The sequence below is a fragment of the Amblyraja radiata genome, chromosome 2, assembly GCF_010909765.2.
Source record: "Amblyraja radiata isolate CabotCenter1 chromosome 2, sAmbRad1.1.pri, whole genome shotgun sequence".
In the NCBI taxonomy this organism is placed as follows: domain Eukaryota; kingdom Metazoa; phylum Chordata; class Chondrichthyes; order Rajiformes; family Rajidae; genus Amblyraja; species Amblyraja radiata.
In genome coordinates, this window is record NC_045957.1 from 143,993,588 (window position 1) to 144,006,427 (window position 12,840).

General features: G+C 39.7%; 1 protein-coding gene across 4 annotated transcripts in view; it reads right to left on the minus strand.

Annotated features, from left to right (window-relative positions):
• Positions 1-2,328: 2,328 nt before the first annotated feature.
• slc12a7 (solute carrier family 12 member 7) overlaps positions 2,329-12,840 on the minus strand; it is a 254,830-nt gene continuing 244,318 nt past the window's right edge. For all 4 annotated transcript variants that reach the window (XM_033016701.1, XM_033016690.1, XM_033016696.1 and 1 more), the window contains 3 exons: positions 9,812-9,826; positions 4,797-4,930; positions 2,329-2,933 (listed from right to left, as the gene is read on the minus strand). In XM_033016701.1, coding sequence (XP_032872592.1) covers positions 2,842-2,933; positions 4,797-4,930; positions 9,812-9,826 — 241 coding nt within the window. In that variant the 3' untranslated portion in view covers positions 2,329-2,841. The remainder of the gene's footprint in view (positions 2,934-4,796; positions 4,931-9,811; positions 9,827-12,840) is intronic.

Genomic DNA, 12,840 nt, shown 5'->3' on the forward strand with positions numbered 1-12,840 from the left:
GTGTCTACAATGTAGAAATTGACTATTAAATCATAGTAACCCCTGCACTGACCTCTTTATAAAGTGTAGCATTCCCTCTGGAAGGCAACTCCAGATTGTCAAAGCTGCCACAGCCAGACATAAAAACTGTTTTTATCCACGAGTAGTTGCTCTACTCAACAGCCAAAAATCTGCAGCCTCCCTTTGATCTGGTGTGTTGTTGGTTCACATGCTTGATCAATGGTGTTTTATCATTAATGTTTTATTATTATTAATGTTTAGTGTTTTCTGAGTCATTCATAACCGTCACTGTATGTCATGTTGTTACTTGTGGGTGGAGCACCAAGGCAAATTCCTTGTATGTGAATACTTGGCTAATAAACTTACTTACTTGCTGGTAAAATTCTATTTTCCACATCCCAAATAATGGGAATTGTTTCACTAGTTGAAAAGTGCCCACAGTGAGGAGTGAGGGGCATCAAAAATGCAAGCTCTACAAATTGAGTAAAATGTAAGTAAGAAGATGTTTTCTATGATTTTTAACTCATGGAAATCATATCTATAAAACGCAAAAAGCCACACAATGCAATCACAGAAACATTTCAATCTCTGACCAGTGCAGTTTTCCACAAAGATAGTGGTAGTTTAGCAAGTATTGTGGGCAAGGGAAGACTAATTGCAATGAGTCTTCATTAGTTTTAGCACAGGCCATTTTCAAACTACCACCTTCCATGTCAAATCCAAGGTGTGGGTGGTCTACTGTATATCTACACTGTTAAAACAAAATGTAACTAGAAAGCCATCTCAATTTACCCCGTGACCTGGTAATCCCGCAACTCTTTCTCCGATGCTGAAATTCATTAATATAGAAAGGTTGCAATAACAAGAATGAAGGTATTGAAGATAAATTTGCATAGCAATTTTGCAGTATTGTCAGTTCAGAGTTGCAGTGAAGTCTAACTGCATGCAGACCTTTAATCCAACCTGGGGAATTGCAAGGTGCCTCATGATTGAACATAATAGAACAAAGGGCGAATATGGGGGAGACAATCATATCCCCTAAGAGACCCAACTAACGTCAGCTGGGTAGCTGCACACTCAGGAACTGCCTGGTGTGTCTGTATCTGTTTTGCCTCAACCTGCAATAAAGGCTTTGAAAAATATTTTCTTGGTATCTTAAAATAATTTTCATGATCCTCAAATGAACAGCACTGGGATTCACAGCAGGAACCACTGGTTGGTTTACAATGAGCCATACTGGTACAGCATTGATGTTCTGGCCACCTTGGTTCCAGAACCTTGCTGGATTATCCATTTTGCTCAACCATCTGAGGTCATGTAATAATAAATCAACAATACACTTCTGACTCACTAACTCCAGTATCTCCAAAGCACTATGGAGTTCAAGAAACTTAAAGAATTAACAATTAACAAATAAGCAAACAATTAACTCTTTCACACGGAAAGAGCATGTGCCACATGCAATGGTCTTGTAATTTTGTCTGGATTAAAGGTGCCGGATTCGTCCTTTGCCGAAAATCGCTTGTGTACCTGTTACAAATGTATCCAAATACTCCTAAATCCTCTGCAGTAAGACCCATGCCACTGTTCCGTAATTTTTGCTAAGTAAATCTGGTCACTGAGATAGATCGTCTGAATTGGCATGGTTGATTACTAAAACCACACAATGAATGTGCGGGCCAGTAATTTGGAAACGGCAGGTAATTGTTTCTCCTTATTGGTCATTTGTTAATGAAATGAGTGAGGAATTTTGCAGATTAAGTGAACATAATGCCTAGCTGCTTATAAAACTTCAGCAGTAAAATGGAGGATAAAACCCTGCAAGTATGATTGCACACACTAAATAAGAACAGTTTAAATAAGGGGGACAAAAGATGGGTAAATACAATAAATTATAATCCTGACGAAGAAAAAACACTCCTACATGCATTTACTTAGATATACTGGTTTTTCATTTGTAGAAAACATATCTGCCAAAATATATAGTACATTCCTAACATTAAAAATCATTCAATCTGCCACATTGTATTTGTATTTGTGAAAAGAGAGAATTTGTACCTATCCTACTGCAACAAACTAGACAAACCTCAAAAATCAGCTGGACTCCCCACAAGCAGCATGGTGGATGGTTGTTTCTCCCCATTTTTTAACTGAACCACTTCATACAGGAGGTGATACATTGAAATACACATGAAATAAAAAAGAGCAGGAGGGCCTCCCAGTGGCTATTACTGGCAAGTGCCTTGACAGAGGCCGCTTATACAACTAGCCAATTTATCGAGCAAAAACTAAGGCCTACTCCTGCACCTAATTTCTATGTTTCTAAGGATGACTTAAAAAGAACACAAAATAAGGATTGCACACTTGTTTATGTAATAAAACCAAAACACAAGTACAATTAATACCCCCCCCCCCACAAAAAAAAAGTCCATCTCACTGGCACCATTCTGTTTTGACCAGTCTAGATCTGCAGAAAGCAGAGATATAACCGTTCTCTAATTGCACCATTTAACCTACCAGCACTATCGACAGTGGTACACATTTAGATTACAGAGTTTATAAAGAACTGTTCAGAGAGTGAAATGAAAACATAAAACAAGCTTTGAAATACAAGTTTTTTGCTTTCATTAAGGAAAGTGCAGCAATGACTCCAGTCGTCTGGAATCATGGGAAAGAACACCAGTGGAGTCTCTTCACTGTCAGGATGCTCTTGTCTTCTGTCATTACCAAAAATACCAGCAGCAGATGAAATACAAAAGCTCCCCGTCCCCCATGTCACTGATGAAATTTGTTGGCACCATTCGGTAAATTTGCTTGGAGCCAAGCTGTTGGGTTGTAGGTCTAGGAGTAAATGGTGATCACTTCACTGCCTCCACCTCGCACCATCAGCGCTCTGTTCAAGCCCTCTGTCAGCACCTCCAGGAACTCCATATCTGTCACGCACTAAGTCAAGGATTGTGTGTATTATCCTCCAGGAGGGCCAGGTGAATCACGGGACATTGCAACTGGAAGGAATGTAATAGAAGGGAAGACAAGATCAAAAGGTTCAGCGTCAAAAGTTCATGAGAGGGATTAGAGAGCTGAAGAGCTGAATAAAGGCATTTTGTGTTCTGCAGTGTCTTCAAGGCACTTTGAAGTTAAGAATTCAGGCATGCAATTCTTCTAGCTATGATTGCACTCTCCAATATAAACCTCTGGCAGCTTTAGGAAACTCCAGAATGTCAGAATTCCATTTTGCTGACACCAACCTTTGCTTATCTTTTGCTCTTTTTGATGTGCTCAACTAATATTAAACAAACAATCCACAGAGACCATTCTGTCTTTTGCAGAGCCCTTCAATACAGGATGTATTTAAATATAAAACTCCATGATACTATCCCAGCCACTTAATCATTTTCATATTCCCTTACAATGTAGGAGACTGCTATTCAGGCATTTGAGTCCATGCTGACTGTCAAACAAATGAAATTGCTGAAGACAGCAAGGTCAGATAAATGTGGACTTTAAACTACATAAATGGAGTTTTATGCTCTAAACGTGCTTTAAATCCTTTGAAGAATTTGGATATAGATACAAACTACAGAAATGTCAGAGCATGACTGAAGATTCCAGCTGGCCAGCTTCACAAAATCACACAATACTCCCTTTAGAATAGTTGCAAGGAGAATTATTTAAATAAATACGCACAGATGGGCGTCTGCACTCCACTTCCCTGAGGGCACCAGTCAGCTCCTTCAAACAGACAGAGAGCTTCTTGGGTCAGAGCCATTGAATCACAAAGTCCGCACTCACAAGTTAGAGGAAATTATGAAGCAATTTCACATTTTACAAAGTTTTAAAGTTCAATTGTTTCAAATAAAACAACTACTGAGAGTCATTATGATTTGAGAAACGGTCTGCAAGTGTCATAGAAACCTAATCTTGACTTTCAAGAGGGAATTTAGCAGGTATTGGATGAAGAGTAATGTGGAAGCCTGTACAAAAAATAATCAGTGGAACAGAACTAAATGAACTGCTTAATTAGGGATTAACATCGATTAAATAGGTAGAAGTGTCACTTTCCTTTCTACAAGTATTCTGATTCTTCAACAAGTGCAATCAAACAACATGTCAACATGCAAAATATCAGCTATTGCCAGCCACAGTGTAGCGATGGTGTGACAACAACTAACATCTCAAAATTAGAAGTATTTTCCCACTGTGAAGAACGTGATAGCATTTTCAATACGAAGCGTTGAGTGAGAAGTGGGAAGCTGCCTACAATGTACAATGAGGCCAGGTAGGAAAGTTCAATAGTACAGTTAAGTGAGATTATGGCTTAGTGGTATTGATAGAAAGCTTGGAGAAAATGTAGAGCAGTGATGTGCAGAGAATGAGAGGAAGAGTCTAGGGTTCTGTTTCAGTGCAGGTGGAGTCTGGGGATCTGGTTCGAAGCAATGGAAAAATGAAAAAGAGTTGGAGAGGCAGCAGGGTGAATAATTTCCATTTTTGGGACAAAGTTCCACACAATCTTTGGAAATGGAGTGGATAGCTATGTGGGCGAGTAAGATGTTGGCAATGGAAAAGTCTGGGTGGTATGTTTGAGTAGTGTTAAAAATATTGTTTTAAAAAATAATTAAACGTTTAGGACCATACAGCACATTGCATGTGCACAATAGAATTGCATAATTCTAATATATGTTATTAAAAAAATATCTATGAATTACTCTTTAGTTTAGAAGTAAAAGCAAACTTTTTCATGCATCATTTTCATTATCATAAAGCACAATCTGTGGTTGCAGAGATAGAAAGGATACAGTTTTCATCCCCTTGTCTGTTTTTAGGGGGGCCGGGCATGTTCAATAACACAAGTCTGGCATCCTGGGATCTGTTAACAACCACCTCGTTGAGTTTCACTGCAGTATGCATCCGCCTAACATTGGACTGATTCCTGAAAGAAGGAAATATGATCAATTATTGATGGATAAGATGTTCAAAGGAGAAGTTACCATCCACATAATGAGCAAGTTAAGCCGACAGGCAAAAATGAGCATGTCTAAAAGCTGTTGACATTTACAGAACATGGAAGAGAGAGAAATATACAATTGCAATGTTAAAGAGGCATTTAGCCAGACACATGAACAGGGCTCCTTGCAGTCAGATGGAATTAGTTAGATTAGTGTCATGGTCGGTGCAGATATGATGGGTCAAAGGGCTCAACCTGTGCTCAACTATTCAGGTATTGATTTATCCCAGAAAAGTCACATTTTAGGAACAAGAATAACCCAAGCTCCAAAACATAACCTTTAATTAATTTCCTTAATTCAAATTCAAAGGGAAAAAACAGTCTGACTCCTTTATATGTTTTAGCTAAATATACCATGTCCAAGTACCATTGCTGGTTGGAGATTTGGGAACAGTTTAATGTCTCTCAATAGCCAGTTCCTACTTTGTACTCAATTCAGATTTATGGCTCCTCGACCAGCTTCAGTCGTGACAGACACTCACAATGCATTTTCACAATTGCATGGGCTCAATGGCCTATTTGTTCTTGCTGCTTTATTTCACATGGAGGCAAATTTACTTGCCTGAATGCCATTTAACTGATGTTTTAGGGAGCAAGGCAACACTAACAGTATTGCTTTGAGGCATATTATATATCAAAAGTAACATTACAATGTCTAAGCTGTGTACTGATATAACCAAAATTGTATTCTTAGGATGAGAAATGTCTTCCCAAAATTACTGAAATGCTTACAAGACCAATAGACATGATGCATGTAAATGAAAACCTTTACGTCCTTTCCAGCAAACGCATTCTAAGATGCCTAAATCAAGGGCCTGCTATTGAACGTGGAGACAGTATTGCTCAGGGACAGGTCCTTCAGTGCTGAACATGATGCCAAACTAAACTAATCCCTTCTTCCTGCACATAATCCATTTCCTCTATTCCCTGCATATTAATGTGCTTATCCAAAAGCCTTTTAAACATCAATATTGTATGCAGAGCATTCCAGTCACCCTCCACTCTGCATTAAAGAAACATGCACATCTCCTTTAAACTTCTCCTTCTCACAAAGCTCTGCCGGCTAGTATTTTCAGTTCTATTCTGGCAAAAGATTTCTAACTGTCTACCCTATCTATGCGCATCTCTCAGAATTTTCTAAACTTCTTTCAATACTCCCCTCAGCTCCAGATATAACAATCCAAACTTGTCCAACCTCTTATAGCTAATACCCTCTCATCCAGGCAGATTTCCGGTGAACGACTTCTGCATCCTCCCCATACCCTCTGTATCCCCCCTGTAATGGGGTGTCCAGAACTACACACAATACTCCAAACGTGGCCGCACCTAAGTTTTATAAAGCTGCATCATAAATTCCCGACAAGGGTCAGGTAGATGGTTGGACAAGGCAGGAGGTTACAACTGATGGTGCTGGACAAAGTATTGAAGAATTGTGAAGTCAGAGGAAGTTATGTCGTGGGTGGGTGGGGAGAAATAGGTGTTAATCCAGGTGGGGCGGGGGGGGAGGTGGGGGAAATATTGTAAGATGTTACCTACGGTTGGAGAATTCAATGTTCATACAATTGGGGTGTAAGCTACTCAAGCGGAATACGTGTTGCTCTTCTTCTAGTTTGCATGTGGCCTTACCCTGCAATGGAGGTGGCCCAGGACAGAAAGGTCAGTATGGGGATGGGAAGGGAAACTAAAATGGTTAACCACTGGGAAAGCCAGTATGCCTTGGTGGACTGAGCGCAAGTGTTAGTTGAAACATTGACGAGTCTACATTTGGTGTCGCTGATGCTTAGGAGGCTACATCACGAACACTGGATGCAGTAGATGAGGCCTCCTTGTGCTCTGGTATTTTATTTTATTCGTCACGTGTTTAAATTATAATGTTTTATTTTTAATTGTCTACTGTATATCTTGTTGTTACTTGCGAGCAAAGCACCAAGGCAAATTCCTTGTATGTATGCTTACTTGGCTAATAAAATATATTCAATTATTTAATCTCCTGAGGTTGCAGGGAAAGGTACCTGGGGAGGAAGTGTTTTGTGTGGGAAGGGATGAATGGACCAAGGGGTTGCAGAGGGGTTGGTCTCTGTGGAATGCAGAAAAGAGTGGAAATGGGAAGATGTGCCTGGTGGTGGAACAATGTTGGATGTGACGGAAATGTTGGAGAATGATGTATTAGACGTGTAGGCTGGTGGGGTAAAAGGTGAGGACCAGCAGAATTCTATCCTTGTTCTGTCTGGGGGGAGGGGGAGCGAGAGCAGAACTATGGGACACAGAGAAGACAAGAGGATTTCAGTATAGGAGTAGAGAGGTTCTTCTGCAGTTGTATAGGGCTCTGGTGAGACCACATCTGGAGTATTGTGTACAGTTTTGGTCTCCTAATTTGAGGAAGGACATCCTTGTGATTGAGGCAGTGCAGCGTAGGTTCACGAGATTGATCCCTGGGATGGCGGGACTGTCATATGAGGAAAGATTGAAAAGACTAGGCTTGTATTCTCTGGAGTTTAGAAGGATGAGGGGGCATCTTATAGAAACATATCAAAGTATAAAAAGATTGGACAAGCTAGATGCAGGAAAAATGTTCCCAATGTTGGGCGAGTGCAGAACCAGGGGCCACACTTAGAATAAAGGGCAGGTCATTTAAGATTGATGTGAGAAAAAACTTTTTCACCCAGAGAGTTGTGAATTTATGGAATTCCCTGCCACAGAGGCCAAGTCACTGGATGGATTTAAGAGATAGTTAGATAGAGCTCTCGGGGCTAGTGGAGTCAAGGGATATGGGGAGAAGGCAGGCACGAGTTATTGATAGGGGACGATCAGCCATGGTCACAATGAATGGCGGTGCTGGCTCAAAGGGCCGAATGGCCTCCTCCTGCACCTATTTCCTATGTTTCTAAGTCTGGGGGGAGGGGGGGTCGAGAGCAGAACTATGGGAGACAGAGAAGACGCAGATGAGGGATCCATATATGACAGCGGGGAGGGACCACATTTTACAACGAAAAATGAAATCTCAGATGTCCTAGAATGGAAAGCTTCATTCAGGGAGCAGATGTGGCGTAGACGGAGGAATTGACAGTAGGGGATTGTACTACCGCCTGACTAAAATAGTGAGAAATGGGAGTAAAGATAAGGAAAGAGCCAGATTTGGATCATGTGAAAGTGAAAGCAAGGTTATGAAATCACGGAGGTCTGTACAGACAACACTGAATTTTAGAAAATCTGCCTTCCTAGTCTATATGTTAGTCTGCTGGTTAGTCTGGTGAAAAGTCATTGGCTTGAAGTATTAATTTTGTTTTCCTCTCCACATTTGTTGTCAGAATTTTTTCAGTCTACTTTTGTTTATTTCATATGCCCAGCTATCCTTTTATTGCATTTCTTGATCCTAATTTTAAATAGTCATCCAATAGATCGCTGAATAAAAGTAAGTTTTCTTATGAGACATCAGTACAAACGAATTGTCTTGCTGCACTATTTCCGATGACCATTCATTGCTCATGGTACATGGGAGGATGATTGGGTAGGGTGGGATAGGAAGGAATTCAAGCATAGAAGAGTTGTTCTGAAAGCAGAAATAGAGCCAAATATGCTATTTCTTTATTTTTATATGATCATTCTCCTGTCAGAAGTTTAAACTGAAGAAGATTAGTCTTATTGTCTGCCAAGTCTGGCTCTTCATATTCATGTGCAAGAACAGAAAGGGTTAAGCATTACTACTTCTACATCTGACTGCAAATCCTTGTCCAAAATTATTGTGACCAAGTCTGAATATTAGTTAGTCAGGTAATATTTTTTCTTTGACTCTCAGTGTTGCTCTTTAAAACGTTTGGAAGAGGACTGGAGTATTAACAGACAAAATTTGGCACTGACCCACTTGACGAGATATTACAATAAAAGTCCATAACCTTGGTCAAAGAGTCAAATTGATGTAAAGGAAAAGGACTAAACCACTGAAGGAATGGCCATAAATAAGGATCAAGCAAGATTGGAGATTAACAGCTTGAGTTGTTGGGATGGAAGTTAGAGAAACAAGAGTAAGGTGTGGCATGGAACAAAGCAAGTGTAGATTGGTTTATGCATGCAACCAATCATGTATAGGTTAGCATCACTAATCCCGTATCATTTATATTAACACTCACTTCCTATGCTACGCAGTTCGGGAGGCAGACAGGATGCAGTGACAACTAACATGTTACTGTGCTGTTAAATCTGTATGTAGGTTAAAGATGATCTTAAATTACACGCCGTGTATATTTTATCTACATGGTGTCAGAGGTGGGATTCGAACACACGCCACCACGAGGAGAAAGAAAGGCCACTGATCATGTAGATTATGAATGAACAAGGTTTGTTTAGAGTGCCATGTTTAGAGTACAAGCAAAAAGTGCAAGATGAGCTAGAATTAAGAAAGATTTGTGGGTAAGCAAGCCAGAAGAACATTGGTCTTTGACAATGGGTTCCACAGTCAATATGAAACAAAGGGCATCATCATTGCCCAAATTCAAAATTAAGGATCCAGAAAAGTACAGAAAGTATTCTAACATTTATAGAGCAAACATGTACAGATCAGCACATGACATTAAAATCTTTTAATTGTGAAAATGATTCATTAATCAGAAAAGAAAAACACAATCTTACTGCAATTGTCCAGACAATTACTGCTAACAAAAGGAGCCCTCAGCCTTGATAGTAAATTAAATATAGAACAAACTTGAGTTATTGAAGCTTTTGCAGAGAATGCCATGTGCTGCTAAGGACTATTTAAAAATAGAAACACACACAAGCAATACAGATGAATGAAGATCAAATGAAACTTACAGATTTCCCCATTCTCTGTAACAAAGAAAAAAGACAGCGTTAATGCAACTTTAAAATCATTTGTTCCTAATTTCACAAAGATCCAAGGGTGAAGTTAACAAGTGAATATTTGAAGTTTATATACTTGGAAGAAAATGGACATCATACACAAACAAGTGACTGTTTTAGTCATTTAGCAATTGTTTTCTAACATTCCACTTACAGGAGGTTGCAGACATTTATGTAACCGAGAAACATCAAATTGTAGTTGATCTATTACATTGAATCATGTCAACCTTACATAATGCTCACATTCATCACCTGCAATTTTCCTCGTCACTGCAAATGACGTGGAAACCCAATTGTCACAGCTGTCAATAGACAATAGGCGCAGGAGTAGGCCATTCGGCCCTGCAATATGGCATGGGCCACGAGCTAAACTTCAGACAGCCGATCCCTTCTCCCTGCACACCACCTGGACCACCGATTACCATTTGTCAAATCAGGGACATTTAGAAAGAGTTTAAATAGCTGTTAAAAAATAATTAACAACATTGCAACAGAAATGAATGGGATTTAGCCAGAATGCTGGCCAACCAAAGCACAAGGCCAAGGTGCCAACTGCAAAATGCAAGCCCTTTATTTAGGGGATATGCATTTTTGCCCCTGAACATAACGCTCAAGTCCAGCCACAGAGTGGGAAATTGAGAAACCTGGCATTTGCTCTCCAACTTGTCTCCTGTTTCCACAATGCCATCAAAAGAGCCACAGAACATTTCCAATATAAGAAACTATTTATTTGTATCTAGCCTAATCTTATCTTCAACCACTTAATCAGAGCTTTGCAAATATATACCCAAGTTCTGGTTAAACTTAGTGAGGGTTCTGTCTCTATCGCCTTATCAAGCAGTGAGGTCCAAAGCCAATTCATCCTTTAGATTAAAATGTTATCTTATTTTCCCTCTAATCCTTCTTCCACTAATTTCAAATCTATGGCCTTTAGTTTTGACACATCGATCAAGGGAACTAGCTTCTTCCTATTATCTCTGTCTTGGCCTGTATAATCTTATGCACCTCATTTGTCTCCCTGTATCTCCCTGTAGATAATCCAATCTTTCCTCACAGCTACAATGTTCCAGTCCTGTGAACATTACAAATCTCTCTAGAACAGGCATGTGCGGAATCAGAGACAGGCGGCACAGTGGCACCGCGATAGAGGCTGCCTTACAGCGTCAGAGACCGAGGTTCGATGCTGACAGCAGGTGTTATCTATATGGAGTTTGTACATTCTCCCTATGGCAGTGTGAATTTTCTCCAAGTGCTCCTGTTTCCTCACACACTCCAAAGATATTCAGGTTTGTAGGTTAATTGGCTTCTGTAAATCGTCCCCTAGTGTGAAAGGTAGAGCTAGTGTATGGTGGTAATCACAGGTCGGTGCGGACTCGGTGGGCCAAAGGGCCTGTTAACACGCTGTATCTCTAAAGCCTAAAGCCTAAATCCAACCCATGTAGACACCACTCCAAAAGAACTGCAGGAGAAGATAACTACATTTGGGCCCATTGTTTCCAGAGTAGACAGGCTATAACTCACTGCGACTTATGCAGGAAAATCACTGATCATGATTTTAACCACTGGGTAAATAATTGCTAGTACTTCAATCGACTCCTACAGTAGGTTAAAAATGGCAGTCAGCCCCAAAGATCAAGCAGCCCAAAACCATCTATTGGGTTACAGTTAGGTGACAATATTTGTAAAGAGACTCACGGAAGGGAAAAGTGTGCGTGTATGTATGTGTTGTAGGGAATTACGTTCTGGTGCTAGGGGATGTCAAGATTTTCCACATGCAGTTTTAAAGGAGAATTCCTGTACGACCTCACCCCGGACAAACTGTTTTCTAAATTTCATTTGCCTTCAGGCAGGCTGGTTACCCCATTGTTTATTAAAAATCTTATTCGCATGGACACACAGCTGGCCAGACATGTAGCTTCCACCAACAGATCAAGAGCCATGTTAAATGTATTTGCTCACTAATGTAACCACTTCCGTTCATGTTAAAATGGGAATTAGTTTACCACTGACCATTTGGTGCCCTCACTGGAAATGGATCACGTCATCATGTTATCACAAGGCTTTATAAACAGTTTCCCTTGCACAAATGCAACACTTAAGATTTCCTGTGCACTCTTGGGACTCTAAATGTCACCAACCAGACCATGTGAACCCACCTATTCCTTCACCCAAGTCTTTGGAATTAATATCCTACTCATTAATCAATTAGTCCAGGCTCAAAATATAACAAGGTCTTCCCCCACCAATCTTGCGCAGTTAACAAGTTATTGCACACCATCAAATATTTTCAATGATTAATAATGTCAATCTGAACACTTGGAAATAGCATTTGCAGGATTTGCTAAAAAATATTTGGGATTGAAGGCATGCTAGGTCTTGTTCTGACCCTTAATGGAGTTGAATAACTGCTCAGTATTGTGAAGCACTTTACGGGCCATTGCCAAGTTGGCCTTAAATACAGTTGCATTTCTTGTTCATTAAGATTTTAAATCTGAAATAATAAACTTCCCACTGTGAACCCCCAAGTGAAATTAACTAACTAAGGATTAGATTGGGTTTTCAGGCCTGTACAGTTTAATGGAAATATTTGTAAGATCAAAATGTGATGGAAATTTTAAAATGACAAACAAGTTATATTGAGTTAATATCTAAATATTCAAGTTTGTAATTATCTGAAGATAAATGTAAGTGGAAGTAAGTTAATAAAGTCCTATGGCTGGCAATTTAATTGAATCTTCACTAAAAAAAGTTAAACCCATTTCATAACTTGACTTTCACATTTGCCCTTAAGCCTCCAGCTCAGAGTCAAATATCTAACAAGTCTACATTAGACTGTTGGGTAATATCACTGAAGATTGAAAACCAGTTGGTGCTGAGCAGATCTATCCTTATTGTTCTAAGTAATAATATCCCATATTTGAATATTGGCCAAATGCATGGCACTAATAAATGTTTCTCACCATACTACTCTTTGAGCAAAT